This window comes from Calypte anna, chromosome 2 (assembly GCF_003957555.1).
Source record: "Calypte anna isolate BGI_N300 chromosome 2, bCalAnn1_v1.p, whole genome shotgun sequence".
In the NCBI taxonomy this organism is placed as follows: Eukaryota; Metazoa; Chordata; class Aves; order Apodiformes; family Trochilidae; genus Calypte; species Calypte anna.
In genome coordinates, this window is record NC_044245.1 from 59,839,098 (window position 1) to 59,859,337 (window position 20,240).

Genomic DNA, 20,240 nt, shown 5'->3' on the forward strand with positions numbered 1-20,240 from the left:
TTCTAGCTGCAGATTCCCCCAGTGTCAAGACTCTTTAACACTATTATTCTAAGGGGATGTGTGTGCATGTGCTTTAAGTCATCTCGGATTATGGGAGCCAAATTAATTAATTTGAAGTTATTTCAGTCAAATTCTCAATCCAATTAGAATATTTTGTAACACCAGTCTGAAGTTATGTTGACTCAGATTGTGGTCATTTTAGTTCCTATTGTGTTAAAGTAACAGAGAGGAAATGTAACCATTGAAAAGAGTTTAAATTTATGGTTCTTGGTATTCTTCAGTTTCCGTCGCAGCAGCCCATGGATACACCCCACTGTGCTCTTTTGTCCTGCACTCTCCATGGCGCTGTTTTTCTTCTCAGGTGTTTCCCATTTTCATAATTACTCACAGTTTTAACACTGTGGATTTCTTTAATCTCTAAAACCAGGGTCTCTGACCTTCCCTGTTTTGTGCATGCTGTAATTATTAGAAGTTCTGCAAATGAGCATCCTGTTGTCAGGTAATGTGCCTGCTGCAAGTAGTGCTTTTCATGTACCAAACTTGTGACCATGTAATATTAAACAGAGATTTCCAAGCTAGTAGATGGGTGTTGTGATGCAATATCACATTAGAGAATCTTGAAAATGTCTTCCATCACTCCCAGTAAGGATGTGACAGACTGAATTAAATAATGTCTGTTTCTTAAGATCTAATATGCAAACTATTTGCTGTGAACAGGCCAAAGTGCATAAACAAATAGAAAACATTGCAGAATCACAGAATTGTTCTGGTTGGAAAAGACCTTTAAGACCATTGAGTTCAACCATTAAATTAATTCTACTGAGTCCAGTGCTAAACCATGTTCCTAAGCCCCACAGCCACATCCACATATCTTTTGAACACCTCCAGGTACGGTGATTCAACAACCACCCTGGGCAGCCTATTGCAGCATTTAATAACTACTTCAGTGAAGATGTTTCTTCTAACACCTACTCTAAACCTCCTCTGGTGCAACCAGAGTCCGTTTCATCTTGTCATGTAGCTAGTTATCAGGGAGAACACACCAACACCCACTTTTCTGCAACCTTTTTTCTGCAACCTTCTTTCAGGCAGCTGTAGAGCATGATAAGCTTTACTCTCAGCCTCTTCTTCAGGCTAAACAATCCAAATACCCTCAGCCTCTCCCCACAGGACTTACTCTCCACACCCTTCACCAGCTTTGTTACCCTCAATGTCCTTCTCGTAGTGAGGGGCCCATAACTAAACACAGTATTTGAGATGTGGCCCAAATGGTGTCCAGTACAGGCACTAATCCTGATTTCCCTAACCCTGCTGGCCACACCATTTCTCATACAAGGCAGGATGCCATTGGCCTTCTTGGCCACCTGGGTGCACTAATGGCTCATATTCAGCCAGTTGTTGATCAACACCTCCAGGTCCTTTTCCTCAGGAGAGCTTGCCAGCCACTCTTACCCAAGCCCTGTAGCGTTGCACGCAATTGCTGTGGCCCAGGTGCAGAACCAGCCTGTCCAGGTCCCTCTGTAGAGTCTTCTACCCTCAAGCAGATCAACACTCCCATCCAATTTGGGGTCATCTGCAAACTCACTGAGTGTCCACTTGATCCCCTCATCCAAATCATGTGGGACGGGGCATTCCTAGAGCTTCTTGAATCTGATGCTCATCTAAAGCTACACCTACCTTCAGGATACCTTCTGATGTCAAAATGTGCAGTCTAAACCTCCCCTCTGTCATTAGTCTTAAACCAGCTTTCCTCTGAAATATTTTTAGAAGGTAGTTGAGATTATGTGAGGGCAAAATTTTACCCTTTTGATTTTTTTTCCTTTTTTTTATTTATCTAAATTGTGATAAAGGAAACAGTGAAAGTATTGTCTGGCAACAATATTAATGTAATAATTGGAAGTTACTTTGAACTTAAGTCAGGTGAACTAAAGGGTCAAATAATTAAATTATGATACAAAAGATATCTTCCAACAAAAGTTATGGCTTAAGATATTGAGTATGATGACTGGACCACCAAGAAGACATAAGTAACAATCAGTATTTCCTTGTAATTGATGCATAGTTCAAAACCTGCAGGTATTAAAGAATGATGCATTAGAGGTGGTGGGCAGTTTTGTTGGGTAATTTCTGTGTATCAAAATCTAAACATTTAACTGGAATATACACAGGTTACTGAACCTTGCTTCAGGAAGTTTTCACATAACCAGAATGGCATCCCTGGTCAAAGTCACAGAAGAAGGAAAAACTTCAGAGTAAAGGAGAATAGCAATACTTTGCCTAATTCAGTAAAAAGGCATAATCTTGAATCTCATATACTTCATGTGAATGCCCTGATCCTGATCCTGACAGAGAAGGAATTATGGAACTAATTCAATTTCATTGAAGCAGCCAAGGCCTTTGAAAAACATTTATTACATAGTACATCAATCTTTGCATTAACCATCCTACAAGGTACCATCCATTGAAGAAGTTTGCATGTGGTATTTCAAAGTCAGTTCCAAAGGAATGCAGCACATGTTTTGTAGTCACCTGGGCAGTACTGCTGTGGAATGGAAAGACATGGGACTTTGATGTTGATATAAAAAGCGGCAGAGATTCTTTGAAGCAGAAAGGTTCTCTGCTTCAAGTTGAGGAAGTCCGAACTGAATTGCAGCATATCTCACTGAAGTTCCAAAGGCTATGAGGTGCAGCATATCCATGGCGTGCAGTTCCACATTACCAAAGCAGCAGTCATAAACTAACTGACTAAAATCAGTAAATGAATGCCTAGGCAGAAAGAGGGATATTTTCTAAATATGCAAAATAATTTCATGCTATCATATTTAATAATTAACTACACCGATCTGCTTCGACACATTTCTGGCATCTGGAAGGCTTGATCAGAGTTGTTATTACTGAACTTTCAAGTACTCTTTTTAGAATCAAATAATATATTGAAAAAAGCAGCTTTGCCATGAAAACTTTAAAATGAAAACAAGAAAGAATCATAGAATCATAGAACTGGCTGGGTTGGAAGGCACCTCAGAGATCATCGAGTCCAACCCTTGAACCACCATTGCGGTTGCTAGACCATGGCACTGAGTGCCACATCCAGTCTCTTTTTAAATATCTCCAGGGACGGAGAATCCACTACTTCCCTGGGCAGCCCATTCCAATGCTTGATCACCCTTTCCGTAAAGAAATTCTTCTAATATCCAACCTAAACTTCCCCTGGCACAACTTAAGACCGTGCCCTCTTGTCTTGTTGAAAGTCGTCTGGCAAAATAGACCTACCCCCACCTGGCTACCCCCTCCTTTCAGGGAGCTGTAGAGAGTGATGAGGTCTCCCCTGAGCCTCCTCTTCTCCAGGCTGAACAGCTCCAGCTCCCTCAGCCTCTCCTCATAGGGTCTGTGCTCGAGTCCCTTCACCAGCTTAGTTGCCCTCCTTTGGACCTGCTCCAGGACCTCAATATCCTTCCTGAACTGAGGGGCCCAGAACTGGACACAGGACTCAAGGTGTGGCCTCAGCAGCGCTGAGTACAAGGGCAGAATCACTTCCTTGGACCTGCTGGCCACACTGTTCCGGATACAGGCCAGGATGCCATTGGCCTTCTTGGCCACCTGGGCACACTGCTGGCTCATGTTCAGCTTCCTGTCAATCCAGACTCCCAGGTCCCTTTCTGCCTGGCTGCTCTCCAGCCACTCTGTGCCCAGCCTGTAGCGCTGCATGGGGTTGTTGTGGCCAAAGTGCAGGACCCGGCACTTGGCTATGTTGAACCTCATCCCGTTGGAATCAGCCCAACTCTCCAGTCTGTCCAGGTCCCTCTGCAGAGCCCTCCTGCCTTCCAGCTGATCCACACTCCCCGCCAGCTTAGTGTCATCTGCGAGTTTGCTGATGATGGACTCAATCCCCTCATCTAAATCATCAATAAAGATATTGAACAGAACTGGGCCCAACACTGATCCCTGGGGGACACCACTAGTGACCAGCTGCCAACTAGATGCAGCCCCGTTCAGCACCACTCTCTGGGCCCGGCCCTCCAGCCAGTTCCTAACCCAGCTCAGGGTGCCCCTGTCAAAGCTGCAGGCTGACAGCTTTTTCAGGAGGATGCTGTGGGAGACGGTGTCAAAGGCTTTGCTGAAGTCCAGGTAGACCACATCCACAGCCTTCCCCTCATCCACCAGTCATGTCACCCGATCATAAGAGGAGATCAGGCATGACCTGCCCTTTCTAAACCCCATGCTGGCTGGATCTGATCCCCTGTCCATCCTGCAGGTGCTGTGTGATTGCTCCCAGGATGATCTGTTCCATAGCCCTGCCAGGCACTGAGGTCAGACTGATGGGCCTGTAGTTTCCCGGGTCCTCCTTCTGGCCCTTTTTGTGGAATGGCGTGACATTCGCCAACTTCCAATCGTCTGGGATGTCCCCAGTGAGCCAGGACTGTCGATAGATGATAGAGAGAGGCTTGGTGAGCTCTTCTGCCAGCTCCCTCATCACCCTTGGATGATGGATCCCATCTGGTCCCATAGACTTGTGGGGATCCAAGCAATTCAATAGATCACTGACTGTGTCCTTTAGGATTACAGGGGGGCTGTTTAGATTCTTGTCACCTTCTATAAGCTCCAGAAGCCATCTGTCTTCAGGGTAACCTGTCTTTCTGTTGAAAACTGAGGTAAAGAAGGTGTTAAATACCTCAGCCTTTTCTTCATCTTTGACAACTATATTCCCACCCGTGTCCAGTAAAGAATTAATGTTTTCCTTGCCCCTTCTTTTGCTGCTGATGTATCTGTAGAAGGACTTTTTGTTATCTTTCACAGAGGTGACGAGATTCTGTTCACATTGTGCCTTTGTCTCTCTTATTTTCTTTCTACATGACTTAACTATATTCCTAAATTCCTCCTGAGTAGTTAGCCCTTTTTTCCATAATTGGTAGGCCCTCTTCTTAACCCTAATTTCTTTCAGAGTCTCCCAATTCAGCCAGACTGGTCGTCTTCCCCGCCGGCTCGCCTTTCGGCACACTGGGACAGCCTGTTCCTGTGCTTTCAAAACTTGCTCCTTGAAGTACGTCCATCCCTCTTGAATCCCTCTGTTTTCAAGGGCTGTTTCCCAGGGTATACTCTGAATCAGTCTTCTGAATAGGCCAAAATCTGCCCTCCGCAAGTCCAACGTCAAGATTTTATTGATGACCCTCCTTGTATCCCTGAATATTGAAAACTTTATTATTTCATGATCGCTAAGTCCCAGGCGTCCACCGACCACCACATCTTCCACCAGCTCCTCTCTGTTTGTGAAAAGAAGGTCAAGCGGGGCTCCATCCCTGGTGGGCTCATTTACTAGCTGGAGCAGGAATTTATCCTCTATACACTCCAGGAATCTCCTAGACTGCTTCCTCTCATGGTGTGGAGTTCCCAGCAGATGTCTGGTAGATTAAAGTCACCCACAAGAACAAGGGATGATGATTTTGAGACATCCGCCAGCTGCCTGTAGAATAATTCATCATCCTCATCATTCTGATTGGGTGGTCTGTAACAGACTCCCATCACGATATCAGCCTTGTTGGCCTTTCCTCTGATTCTAATCCACAGGCACTCCACCTTATTATTGCTGACTTCAACTTCTACAGTGTCAAGAGACTCTCTAACATACAGAGCTACCCCTCCGCCTCTCCTACCCTGCCTGTCCCTTCTGAAGAGCCTGTAGGCACCCATGGCAGCACTCCAGTCATGGGAGTCATCCCACCACGTTTCCGTGATAGCGACTACATCATAGCTTTCCTGATGCACGATGGCTTCCAGCTCCTCATTTGTTGCCCATGCTGCGTGCATTGGTGTACTTGCACTTCAGCTGGGCTGCTGGTTTGTCTCTTACCTTGGGTAGACCACCCTTAGGCTCCTTTCTGGAGAGCCCAGTTTCAACTCCATCCCCCTTCAAACCTAGTTTAAAGCCCTCCTTATCAGCCTCTCCAACTTATAAGCTAGAGTCCTTTTCCCCTTGTTAGATAGATGAAGCTCATCGGATTTGAGGACACTAGGTAGTATGGAAATTGTCCCGTGGTCAAAAAACCCAAAGTTCCGCCAGTGGCACCAATCCCTTAGCCACCTATTGATCAGGTAAGTTTTCCTAGTCCTCTCCTCATTCAGGTTTTCTACTGTTGGAACTGAGGCGAACACCACCTGTGCTCCTGTCCCATCAATTAAACGACCCAGTGCCTTGAAGTCCTTTTTAATCACCTTTGTACTTCGTCCAGCAATGTCATCACTGCCAGCCTGGATTACCAACAGAGGATAGTAATCTGAGGGCTGAATTAGTTGAGGGAGTCTCCTACTAATGTCCCCCACCCGGGCCCCAGGAAGGCAGCAGACCTCTCTGTGGGATGGGTCAGGTCGACATATAGGGCCTTCAGTTCCCCTCAGAAGGGAGTCACCAACTACAACTACCCTTCTTCTTTTCTTCCTAGCTGTAGTTGTAACCCGTCTGGTAGAGAGGGGACGAGCAGGAGACCTTTCCGAGAGATCTTCCTCTTGTCTGGCCTCTGCCTCATTTTCTGAGTCCAGGGCCTCATATGTGTTCTTTAAGGGCACCTGGGGGGATGGTGAGGGTTGGGAGGGGAATGCCCTTTAACCAGGGAATGCTCTTAAGGAAGGAGATTAAGGCTTGTTTTCAAAGTTTCTACCAAAATTTCTACTGAGAAAACTGTATCTGCTTGAAACTTCTTCTCAAAAGCACTATTTGCAAAAGCTAAAATCTCTTCGCAGTTTCACAGTTATATAAAAATGACTCATTATTTCTTTTGAACTGATCAGAGTATGATCTTATTTTAGATCAAATAAGACATTGCTTTAGTTTGCAAACTGAACTATAATCCTCAGTAAACTCTAATTTTGGCAGTGTAACAAATGCAACAACAACAAAGCCACTTCTACATCTTGTTCTTCCTTACAGCTATGAGTAACTTCCTACATACCAAACACAAAGCTTAATATAATCTCTGTCATTCTTTTCCCTCTAGGGGGTCTTTGTAAATTGTATTGCTTTAGGAAACCAAGTACAGTGACTATCCCACCAAAGATATTACAGAGAAGTGGTGAAAACACACTTCACAAAAAGATCTGTCTACGTGTTGGGTTTGGTTTTTTTTTTTTTTTTCCTCCTGCATGTTATCATTTAGGAGTCGTATTTTTATCTGGCATATCTGAAATGTTTTAACAGAAACCACAAGGTTCCATTCAAAATAAAAAACAATTACAGACCTCGACTTTAGTGTTACATGCTTTTACCAAAAAAACTTGTTTTATTGCACTTAATTTTGTATTGAAAATATATGTATATTTAAATATGACAAGTAAAATACTCTCTATAGAAATATGTTTTTAGCAGATTGACAGCTAGTGGTAAAAAAACCAAATTATTATTATGCACTTGGGATTCTGTGAAGGCAGGCAGCAGTATTTTTGTTTGTGGAATTATATAATCTTTTGTCTGGGATCAAAAAGGTATCTACAAATTAGAACTTTTTTTGAGCTATTTTAAATTCATGGAAGGTCTTGTCAGTGCTCCAGGGGTTTTTTTAACACACAGTATGTATAGGAATATTTTATGACTACTGAATAAATGAAATATTGACATTAGAAGAAAGTGAAAACTGAGAAAAGGAAAAAGCATTACCTAAATCCAACTGTTAACAGATATTTAGGTTTGCTTTCAGTTATTTAGTTTCCAATAGCTAAATAAAAACCAACAACAAAACCAAAACCAAGCAAAAACAAAATTAAAAAACCCAACAAACAGAACAAGGAAAAGATACAAGATACATTTTAAAATCATATGTGAAGCAATGAGTATAAGTTACAGCAATACTTCTTCATGGGCTGCACAAAATCAATTGATTTAGCATACTCAAAAAATTAACCTCAAAGGCTCAATCAAATGAGAAGATTTAAGGAAAGATATTTAATTTTATAAACATGAAATAAGGGTTAAGATAAAAACTTTATGGTTTTTTGAGAAACAAAATCACATTATTACCTTAGGATGCCCATAAGTGAGCAGCGTTGTTGATCGCCTTGAATGCCATTATGCAGCATGTGCAGAACAAGCTGCAGGATCAGGCCCGGTCAGCATGGGTTCATGAAAAGCAGGTCTTGCTTGATGAACCTGATCTCCTTCTATGACAAGGTGACCCATTTAGTGGATAAGTGAAAGGCCGTGGATGTTGTCTTACTGAATCTTATTAAAGCTTTCAGTGTTTCCAATAGGTTTCCTCTGGAGAAACATATGGTGAAGACAGGCATACTCTTCAATGGTTGAAAAACCGGTGGCTGGGCCGAAAGAGTTGTGGTAAATAGAGATAAATCCACAGGTCACAAGGGGTGTTCCCCAACGCTTAGTATTTGGGCCAGTTCTCTATAATATTTTTATCAATGATCTGGGTGAGGGGATTGAGTGCACCAGTTGCAGGTGACACCAAGCTGGGAGGTAGCTCATCTTCACCGAGGGCAGGAAGGCTTTGCAGTTGGACATGGAAAGGCTGGATCAAGCCAGCCCCGGCCAAGGCCAGTTGTATGAGATTTAACAAGGTCAGTTATCACGTTCTGCACCTGGGCCACTGCATACAATACTACAGGCTTGGGGACGCAAGCTTTGGCAAGCTCTCCAAAGGAAAAAGACCTGGAGGTATTCATCTACAGCTGTCTGAATATGAGCCACTAGTGTACCCAGGCAGTCAAAAAGGCCAATGGCATCCTGGATTGTGTGAGAAACACTGTGGCCAACAGGATTAAGGAAGTGGACCTAGAAATGGTTTCCATTCATCCGACATTTATCAGCAGAAGGGATGTGATGACCCAGTAGAACCCTGCACAAACATACATCTGTCTGGGCCTCCAGCTGAAAGGGGTGCCCAAGCCTGTCACCCAGAGACAACACTGCTTTGATGTGTGGCCAGGTAAATGATCTTCTCAGCCTGGTGAAAAAGCTGAAAAAGGAAGCGGGAAGGTTGAGTATCAGGAAGTGTGAGAGGGAGATAAACTGGTGGAGTGATGCCATACCATCCCTGAGGCAAAGGATGAGGAGGGTAATTGTCTGAGGTAATGCCCTTTTCAGGGGAACAGAGTGCCCGATACTCTGACCAGACCCATCCCACAGGGAAGTGTGATGCCTCCAGCTCTGGGAAGCCCCTCTTCAGACCCAGGAAGATTGTAGGGTCACTCTCTCTGCTGGAATAAGCCTCAGATTGCAACAGGTAAGTAAATGTACTTGCTCAGGTGTTTTCACATACTGATTAAATCACCAATGTCCACCTCACCACTATTAGCAGAAACAAGTGTGGATTACTGCTTGGCAGTGTCTGCTGCCAGTTATGCATGTAACATATTAAGAGGAGGGAAAACATGAGACAGTCTTGTTCAGTTTGGGAGTGGGGCAGGTAGGGAGAGTCCATTTTCAGATATCACAGATGCTTTTGAACAAGTGTCTGCCAGAAGAGGAGCTCTGGGAATGACATACTGAATTCTGTAGCAACTTTAGGTGAAATCAGCTGGGCTTTTTAATGTGAACAGGCACACGTTAAGCTAGGGAGGGAGCCATGAACCATGAATTTCAGAGAGGTGTAATATATGGAGAATCAGGAAAAAAAGAAAGATGTCCTCTCCATAGGTCAGCCAAAATTTAAGATCAAGAAGCTTCTGAGCCTACATGCAATACCAGGAACTGAATGTAAAATTACTGTGCTATAAATTGAAAATATTCTATTTGGCTGCCTTTGTTATTTGTTTTATTTGTTGGTCACTTGTTTTTCCCCTAAGCAGTTGTTTTGCTTTTACTCTCAGGTTAATCTACAGAAAGCTGAATACCCATACATAGAAAGAGTTCAGAGAGGTGCACTTTTATTTCCCTTTTGTTACCCACTTTATCTCTGACATCTGTAGTTATGGTTTATAATACAGTCTTCCCCTAACCTTTTCAACATACAGCAAAATCACATTTTATTTGCAATCAGCAAATGGATGATTACCTAGTCCTAGTACCTAGTCCTTGATGACTAGGAACACTACTAGTGTCTTGTGTCTCGAGTCTCACATATGTACTTGTGTGTGTACCTGGTGTGAGTACCTGGAAGAAGGATATGGTGAAAAAATTACAAAGCTGAATTTGAAGAGATAGAGTCATCCAGGACCTCTTTCGTACATTTAGCATTCCTTGGGTCTCAGTATTTGGGATTTCTGGTGAGTGGTTGACAGGAGACATGCATGACAAGGAAAGGGGGCAGAGATCAGAAGAACAGAGAAAAAGGAGTGGTATGCCAAAAACATGGGAAAATAAACAGCACAAGAGGGAAAGTGTGGAAGATGAAGGCAGTCAGAGATTAAAATCTCTGCAGTAATTTTTGACTAGTAGCAAGACCAGAATAGTGCTAATACACAATGGAACAATTTTCATTGAAAGTGGAACTTAAAGAAGGACTTTCAATACATATGGCATTTTATAAAAGTACTTTTTTTTCTAAACACAATATGATAAAATCTGTTAGATATCTGGCACTGCGTAACAACTTCTTTCCCTGCCCCATTCTCATTTGTACATTTTTTGCTAATTTTTATTTATTTCCTTCATGAAAGTTCTGGGTGCCAGAGGAGTGTACTTCTTAATTTTACTCAGCTTTTTAAAATGCTAATATTATTTATTATTTTAAATGCTAATATTAAGATTTAATTGTACTTTCTACCACTAAGTTAGTACAACTGAAATACTGTTTGTGCTTTCTCAAGAAAAACAATACAGTTTTAAAGATTTCAATTTATCTGCTGGAGAGTGTTTTTTTTTAAACTGAAATTGTCCTTTACCTCGGGTTTAAAAAAAAACACAAGAAATAATCTTTACAGGGCACAGGTCATGTGAAGGCTGTGTAAGATACTGCTAATTTTTCTCTCTAAGCAATTCTTTATGGATTTCAGGAACACCAAAACAAAAACAAACCACAATCACTCAGGACACAAAGCCATTATTTTACAATAAGTAGAAGTCTTTCTTGTGTGATCTTTTTGGAGTAGGAAAATATCAGCTATTGAGTAATGTAACTGTATTGCAGTGCTGTAAACCGTGTTTTCCGAAAAATTTCTGGCAAGCAAAATTTTGCACTTTTATAGTAGTTTGGACCAAGGCCTCAAAAAAAATCTTTACGAATTCTAAAATTCTCACAAAACCCCTTTCAGGTATGTTGACAAGCATAATATTTTCAACAGAGAAGTACCTTAACAGTGGCTTGTTTGTGCTAAGATGGTACTTCCAACATTTTTTGTTTGCTAATACTGGTTTACCTCCACCAGCAAACTCACAACTATGGTATAACTTGGTTGATGTTGTCAGTATTGTCATGAGTAGAACATTACCTAAGGTCAGTCAGAGGCCTGATCTTGGCTGCAGCTCCTCCAAGTGAAGTGTAAGCTTTTGCTTATCTGTGGAATAGATCCACTGAAGAAGGCTTTCTCATTTTTCTAGCACAGATCCAAGCATTCTTGATCTATGATCAGGCACTGGAATGGGCTGCCCAGGGAAGTAGTGGATTCTCCATCCCTGGAAATATTTAAAAAGAGACTGGATGTGGCACTCAGTGCCATGGTGTGGGAACTGCAGCAGTAGTGGATCAAGGGTTGGACTTGATGATCTCTGAGGTCCCTTCCAACCCAGCTGATTCTATGATTCTATGACTCATTTGTCCTAACAAGAGGGTTAACTTCAACACCTTCAATGGTAAGGCTTACTTCTAACTCAGTTATCATTTTGTGTAACTAGATTTGAGAAAAATCACATGTACTATATTGGGCCTTTTGGCAGTTGTGCTCTTTTCTCAGCTGAAATGCTGAATAGTGATGTGATGGTACTTGGAATAAGTTGTGATAATAAAAAAATGCTGACAGCTTGTCTCTGCTGAAGTTCTCCTAGTATCAGCAAATGGAACAGACATTCACAACTAGGATCTACTGGTATCCACAGGACTCAGCAGCAAGTTACAGAGATTAACAGCTATGTACTTCCATCAGGAGTTGGAAGTTGCCATTCTTTGGCAATGCACAGAAATATTATTCTTTCATTGGCCAGAGCCAATACCAGAATCTTTAAAAGACTTGGTAGAAAATTCTAAAGGACGTATAGGTGCCTAAATAATTTTTCAAAAAGCTAAAAATTATATAGATAAGATTTCGGTTGTCAGACACCTTATTTAGGTCTTTGTCTAACATTTCCTAAATGTAAAAAAAAATATTTTGCTGTCTGTCCTTAAAAGAGTTAATGCTTCCTAAAAAGAAATGCTAATTCCATAATCTTTCAAATATTTAAAGGAGAGCTTTATTCTGCTAATTTTTAAATTCTTAATGAAACCAGAAGTCAAGTAAGTAAAACAAAATAATAAAATGGTAGTAATTTTCCACAGAAATTCACAGAAGCAGTTACCATCTGGCAACTGATTTCTTCAGAGCTCACACAAGAAGACAAGTTCTGCTGCTGTGGTGTGTGGAAAGGTGGGCTCAGCTCAGTTTGCTGGTAACATGCTGCTCTGCTGCCTTTTTACTGCAGGGTGATGATTATCATGGGTCCACCTTCAACATCCAACATGCAACATGGATGCTCCAGGATATCAAGCAAATGTTTCCAGTGAGAACGAAGTTTTTAGGCGGAAGGTGAGAACTTTCTAAAAGGTTTCATTTATGTTGTAACCATGAAAAAAAACAAGAGGAAAAGAAACCAAGTAGTGTTTTTTAATCTAGCACATCTAAACACACACCTGCCATCTGATCCAAGTGGAAAGGCAAACTTTACCTGCTAGTGATCCTTCCCCAAGCACCCCGGGAGGAGGTGCTCTCTGGTGGGCGAAAGAAAAAGCTAGTTTGAGAAATCTGCTCTATCTAAGGTGAGCTAGATTAGAAGCTGAAAAGTAGGAAAGAGTGCATTTCCTCTGTGGCAACCGGCTACGACGGCGGGCCGGAGGGAGGGAGGCTGTCTCATTGGGCTTGCGCATCCAGAGTTCCCAAAAGGAGACGTATGGATCTCCTGCTCATCCGGCTCCTATTGGAACCCGGGCACCACCTCGGACATGCACTCGGGAGCGTCCCAGCCTTGGGCCCTAGTGCCAGAAGGTCAGGGCCGCTTCTTTCCAGCTCCGCATGCCCACAGCCAAGCCAGGAGGGCGGACACAGCCCCCTGCCCGCCGTCACCCTCCTGCAGAGCGGAGCAGAGCGGAGCTCTCCTTACCGATACCGAAAGGTGCTCAGCCCGGGCACCGCTGTCTCCGCACTGCAGCCTCCTCAGGAGCGGCGGGAAAGCTCCGCCTCCGGCCGCTCGGGAACGGCCTGATAAAGGCAGGTGCAGGCAGGCACCGGGACCCCAGCTCGAAGCATCTGCCTGTGCACGGAGCCCCCGACCCCTCCTTGTCGACCCCGTGCCAAGGGGCACCTCAGCCCTCCAGGGCAACCCTGTAGTGGGCTGGGTGGGGTTGGGGGGGGTGTAGGACTCTCTCCGTCTCCGGACAGCACCGGTGTCCTGAGGCGTGCAGGCTACGACCGCGTCTCTGCGACGGGACAAGGACCTCGCCCCCAAGGACCTCCGGAGAGGCGGGATTTCTTCCAGAAGGGAAAGCAGGACTTTGCTTTGTGGCTTGGAAATGAGGCAGGTATCTGGAGTGGTGGAGTTACTCCTGGGGCTGATGGCTCTCCCGGTGGCGCTGGGACAGAGAAGCTCGGGAAGCGCTATAAATAGCACCCACCCCGAAAGCTTTGCCATCGTCTCTTTCAAATGGGATCACGTCAAGGATCCTTATGTCATTTCACTATGGATACTTGTGGCCAGCTTGGCCAAAATTGGTGAGTCTGGAGCTATGTATGTTACGAAGTTATGTTATGCATGTTATGGAGTTATGTCTTCTCCCTTTTCCTCGCCCTTCCCTTCCTCCCACCCAATATAAATGAAGAAAGCTTTTAAGTCCACTGACCCGTTTTCAGCGGGTTTTCTCTATCCTGTTTTCATGATATTGCCGTACAAGGTACTGACCAAAGTGATTTTTCACCCACCCCTACTTAGCCAATTTTCAGTGCCTAGGACTACTGCTTCTGTATTTGACTCCTTGCAAACCCTTGCAGTTCCTTGAAACCTTGCTCCTTAAAGTTGCTCCTTAAAGAAGTAAAAGAGAAATCGTGCCTCTTTGCTTATACAATACCTATTCCAGTTGACAGTAAGCTATTCCCCTTTTTATGATTGGTAGCCACATTAGATAGACACATGAAAAAACAAATGATGTGAACTACACATAAACTTTCATTATATGCTTTGCTGTACATAGCTGAACTTGTGAAAGAGCATAAATTACAGAGAAAGGTAGTATGTAATATCAGACTATCTGATGCAGCTGAAGAAATACCAGCTTTATAGCACACAGAATTTTCTTCAAGGAATTGGAATCAATGAAAAGCAAGGACTTAGTACAAGTTCACTATAGTTTAGGTGAACTTATATAAATGCTCTGACTTTACAGTTCTGAACTTTCTGACTTTTCCAAAAGCAAGCTTACATTAATATAATAGTGTTGATCTAGAAGAGTCACTTCTTAATTGGAATATATTTTATTTGCTTAATGCTATTATTTTCAGTTCTTTTGCCTTTAGGTCTAAAAACAGACCTCCAGTTTAGCTGACACTGAAAATGTTGCTTTCAATTTTCAACAAAACATCTCTAAAATAAATTTCAAGTCAGAAGGTATGATCAACTGAAAATCCTACTTATACTTTTCTGTACTGGTAATACTTATTTGGGATTCCAGAACCACATTCCATGGATTTTGCAGGTTACAGAGAATGGAAGAAGTAAAAAGGTATACTTTGGTATATTCTGTCTAGCGCATATGCTAAAAACCATGAGACTTGGGTGGAAAACACTGTCTCCAAATTAAAATATTTTAAAAATGAGGAGTAAATTATGTACAGATGATACTGTAAAGCACTTTTCAGTGACACCTGTATCTTGGATTTCACTTGCTTTGCCATAGATGCATAACTAAATATCTGTATCACTATTGGACACCTTGCAAATTCAGATGTGTTCAGATAATTGTTGCACTACCTAGACTGCATACAAACACAGCTTTATTTTAATTGGCTTTCATTGATGGGTTATATGAAGTACTAAGCTGGGGAAAACATGGAGGAAAAATAGTGACAACATTGAGTCTTTATGAAATTGTGCTAACTAAACTAATACAGAGGTTGCTCATTTGAACCTTCCTTTTGAGATACTCTCCTAAATAAGTATTTGTCCTATGTGTTATAAAAGCTTTTCTGCTTCATCTGTGTGCCGCAGCTGTGCAGAATATTAGTGCTGCACAACCCTATCACTACTGTGTCACAAACCCAGTAATGGGATGGTGAGATTGTCCTATATTTACATTGCAAGAGCCTGGACTAATATTATCGTGTATTAAGAGGAGACATTTTGCCATGAAGTCCTCAGTAAAAATTCCTGATAAAACACTAATTGCCCTTGGATTTCAGGAGCTGAATGTTGCTAGTCTGTTTCTAAATTCTTTGCACTTCTTTCATAGCTGCACAGAGCATGTCACATACTAGTAGATTGTATCTATCATCATCTCCATCATTTTTCTTCCCCTAATCTGTCAGCCTTTGCTCTTTTCCCTCTGAGGAAGCAATGGACAACTGCTATATTCCACTGAGAGCCTATGAACGCTTCTGCGTTCTCCACTGGTCATGAATAAAATACAGAAAAGCAGAAATGGACACTTACAGTTCAGAAGTTTATTAATGAAAAGATTGAAGTGTTCATATGAGAAAGGGAACTGAAAAAAAGCAGCTTGTCAGCCTTCTAACCAGTTTGGTGTGTCAAGGGTTCTGGAAAGTACACCAGGAATCTATCAGAAGATTTTGAATGGAAAAAATGTCAGGCTGGAAAAAAGAAGTTCTACACATTCAAAAGCAGATAGAGAAGAACTGAGGAATAAAATACAGATCATCTGCCCTCATGTTTGTTGCTTTACTACCTGTAGGAAGGCAAAAGAAAGTAGTGGAGTTAAAATGTTTGTTTCAACGTGGATTTTTAAGCAGGGGAGGAGCTATTATACTCACAAATTCACTTCTTCATGGCTACAGAGGCTAGGAGAGGTATTTTACTGATGGATGATAGGCAACTGGGTCAGCAAAGGGTCAGTTCTAGGAACTGCAATTGGTAGCTGGCAATGCAAATTGTATAAGAACTGTTTTCCTTCTCTGGTATTAGAATAAACTTAGGGGGTTGTGGAGTCTTTTTTGTTTGGTTTGGGTTTTGTAGTGTGTCTGGGTTTTGTTGTAGTTTTCTTTCTTTTTTTTAAGTTTCAGTTCATTGTTTTATATGGGTTGGAGAAATGTGAATTTAATAGGTGATTCTTGTGAATCTTCTGGGATTTGATGTTCATGTTGTGTATATTCAGAATGTAGATTGACCCTAACAAGGTATTCTGCAGTGAAACTACTAGTTGTAACCATGCCAAGGTGTGCCAAATTTTTGGAATTTGTGGGAAGGAAGCTGCTATTTTATTTTCTATTTTTTTTTTCATGTGCAGTATACTTTTATCTCTTGGACAAGTCTTGCTACAAACAAAACTGTGGAATAAGCATCTTCATACAAAGTTGGCTTTAATGAACTATAGGAAATAAATCAATTTCTAAGAAATCAATTGCTATGAAATTTCTGCTGCATCTCAGTGTACTGTTTTACATACTATAATTTATTAGATTTGACCCATTTCATTTGAAGTGTTCCGTCTCTTCATTCTAAGGTACACAGTGTTCCACTTTGGCTAATGATCCTTATTTCTTCTTTTGATAGGCTCTCTTATCACTACAAATTAGTATCCCTATGGGATAAGGCCAATAAACTAGTTACATGTGTAAAACTGAGCAAGAAAAACATCTTATCTACATGAAGAAGGTACATGAGGTCCAGCTGAGAACTCTCTTAGTGGACTTCAGGTGTCCACTTCCTGGTACCTCAGGAAACAAGAAACACCAATGAAAAAACCCCCAAAACAATACATACATGTATGTATATATAGTTATAGACTAGGGCGTTTCCCACTGTAAGTAAATGGAATATTTTTAGTCACAGACTTGCACAGTGTAGATCTGATTTAAGATTAAATGCACATGAACACATTTTCAAAGTTCATTTCTTCAAGTGCTGTTCTCCTTTTTTATATTTTTAATAGGTTACATCTTTAAAATAACCTCTTAATAAACAGACATGTAAAAGATAAACACTGGCAGGAAAGTCAGCTACAGAAAAAAGCTAGAAGAAGGAGGGAGATCAGAAAACTATTTTGAAACTTTAACAAGGAAAGGAATGATCAGCTCAGGAGGGAAAAATGGTTAAGAGAAGAAATATATACTTCTGTCTGCAGATATTTGTGTCTATTGCAAAAGAAAAAATATATGCTTTTTACAAGGGGCATATACACTGCATGCTTCTGTTGTTAAAATCCTAGGAGAACTGAGAGACTGTATTTATATTTTTATTGTAGGGTATGTTGGGGAACTTGTAAAATTCCTACTTAGTTAATTGCTTGTCTGCAAATAAAATTTATAAAAACCTACAAAGCAGAATTTCTATTTAGTGCACCTGAAGTTGTTCAATTTGGAGCAGATAAGCAGAGAGTGAGTGACTATGAACAGGAATGAGGAAGGATACATAGCCCTTTCACAATCTACAAGTAAAGCCTCTTGCCAACTGTTTTTGCTGGTATAGTTTATGCCCAGTCTAAGAATGTCACAAAAGCGCTTTTTTTTTTTTTTTTTTTCTTGTAAGGCTAGTTGTGCACAAATTCTCAAGACCTTTATAATAGAAATTTAAAAGTGGGAGTGAAATTTGAATCCCCTGCATCTGGCAAATCCATTTTCAACAATGCCACAGTGCTTTGGAGGAGGAGGAAGTGATTTAGTAACAGGTAAGAAATACTTAGGAGAAGGCTGGCCTAGGTCTTGGGACCCCAGGAGGACACCAGCTGTAAAGCACACTATGTCTAAGCTTACAGAGGTGAAACTGCTCTGAGAAAGAAGCTCTTCTAAGTATTTGTTAACGCATACAATTGCTCTGGAGAATTTTAAGCATGTTAGGGATGGGCTGGGGAAGGAAGTCTGAAATGCAGGTCTAACAACCCATCCAATTTTGACTCCTGGGGCAGTATTTTCTTTGAAGAAATCAATGCCCCTCCCTCCAAAGCAAACTGTCAAAACAAAAGCCGATTTGACCCCCAGGATTCTCTTGCTGGCATTTTACCACTAGTGAATAATGTCAATTACTTAGGGAAAGTGATTTAGCAGATTTTTTTAATATGAGCAAAATGTGATAATCATTCTTCTCTAGGTGATAATCATTCTCAGTAAATAATGTCTTTAGCAAGAAATACTGAAGGATGCTTAGCAGAAATTTATTGGGAGTAGTGAATTGAAAATTGCGTCAGAAACTTAAATTGTGAGGATGCTGGAGCTTAGACTCCCAGCCCTGTCATTCCTCCTCCCTGGAAGTGTTCAAGGCCAGGTTGGATGGGGCCTTGAGCAGCCTGATCTAGTGAGAGGTGTCCCTGCCCATGCAGAGGGTTGAAACCAGATGATCTTTAAGGTCCCTTCCCAAACCAAACCATTCAATGACTCTGTGATTCTATGACTTTAGTGCTTGGTAAAAGCTACTTTTATTAGCAAGTGATAACGTGAAAAGGACTTTGCATTGTGACTAGAAGCTGGAACAGCTTGGCATACTTATAAGGGAGATGAATACATTTCCTTCCTGAATATCTTTTATCATCTATCTTAAAAACAATTACTTAGAAATGCTATACATTTGAGCTGCTAATTATGTTATATAACTGGGGTTCATTCATTTAAGTCATGCTGTATTTCCTCTTGTGAAGTGCTGTTTAGAATACTTGTGAGGTAGGAATGTTAACTACTGTAAACTCTCCTCCTTCTAAGGGATTACCTTTGTATGCAACCTTTAAACCATCTGAAAAGAACATTTCAAACATGGAATCACAGCTTAGCATTTCCAGTCCTGGGAACTACTGTAGACTATTTCCACATAGTATTTCCATTTTACTTTTGTACCTTACTCCTCCTTTTCCTGTGCTTCCTGCCTCCCTGAAACATACATCTCTGTTCTTCCCCCTCCCCCCTCCAAGTCTTGCAAGTCTCAAGTCTTAATTATTTAGAGTAGGGAAGAAGATATCAGCACAGTATAATTCTACAAGTTTCAGATTACATCCCTGATGAATAATAAATGTACAATGGTAACTTGTGGGAATTACATAAGAAAACAATGGCATTTTGAGAACTGCCCTGAGTTGAATACAGTTCAGGCATGCATACCTAAGAAAGGATCTCTGCCATCAATTACTTTCAGGCACCTGTGTGTGAAGTGCTTGGCGTTCTTTGTAGAACAATGGAATCCTTTTAATACTGTAGTCTTAGTACTGTTGAAACCATTGATTTACTGTCTTCAGAGCTAAAGCCACTTATTACTAAAAGTGATCCACAAACCCCCCGAAGTGACTGTAAACCTCTAATGTGATTATGCAGCAGACTACAGGCCTGCCAGCAACAAGTGCAAGCAGCAAACCCTTTCAGGTGTACACAGGTTCTTCAAGGGAAAGGCTTTGTGAGGTCCCTTTTAATTTTGTGGAGTACTGTGTTTTAGATATGCTTAGAAGGGAAATTAGTATTGGAAACCCTGAGCTATTAGTTTGACCTGGCATTTCCAGTTGTTTTGACTCATTCTACCAGAAGTCTATCAAAAATCAGTGAGTTTCACCACCAGTTTGCTTAAACAAACTTCTTTCTCCCTATTCGCCATATTTTCGTTGTCCTGAAGTAGTGGGGTAGTGGATTATAGAGTACTTCTCTACGTCCTTGTACAGCTTGTTCTAGTCAAAGATGAAGTGTGGAATCCAAAGTCATAGAAGAATATTTCTTATCTGAATATTCTTTTTGTTCTTTCAGCAAATTGTCTCTGATTTTTCTCATCTCTCTCCAGTGGTTCAGTTAAGCTGATGTCCCAAAGAACTAAGGGCTCTAATTATTCTTCAATTTGGTAACAAATGGCACTCATATAACATTACAGACCATTGAAGAAGTTTTGGTAAACAGCAGAGCTGTTGGTTGTGTTGTAATATTCTGATTCCTTCACCCCTATGAAAGGAGTGACTTGATACCCAATTGGCCGTTATATAAAAAAAGTC

The 20,240-nt window shown here is 41.4% G+C and overlaps 1 protein-coding gene across 1 annotated transcript in view; it reads left to right on the forward strand.

Annotated features, from left to right (window-relative positions):
• The first annotated feature begins 13,569 nt into the window (after window positions 1-13,569).
• Window positions 13,570-20,240, forward strand: part of SLC9A3 (solute carrier family 9 member A3) — a 49,788-nt gene continuing 43,117 nt past the window's right edge. The window contains exon 1 of the mRNA XM_008502493.2: window positions 13,570-13,833. Within this exon, the coding sequence (XP_008500715.1) occupies window positions 13,635-13,833 (199 nt within the window). The 5' untranslated portion in view covers window positions 13,570-13,634. The remainder of the gene's footprint in view (window positions 13,834-20,240) is intronic.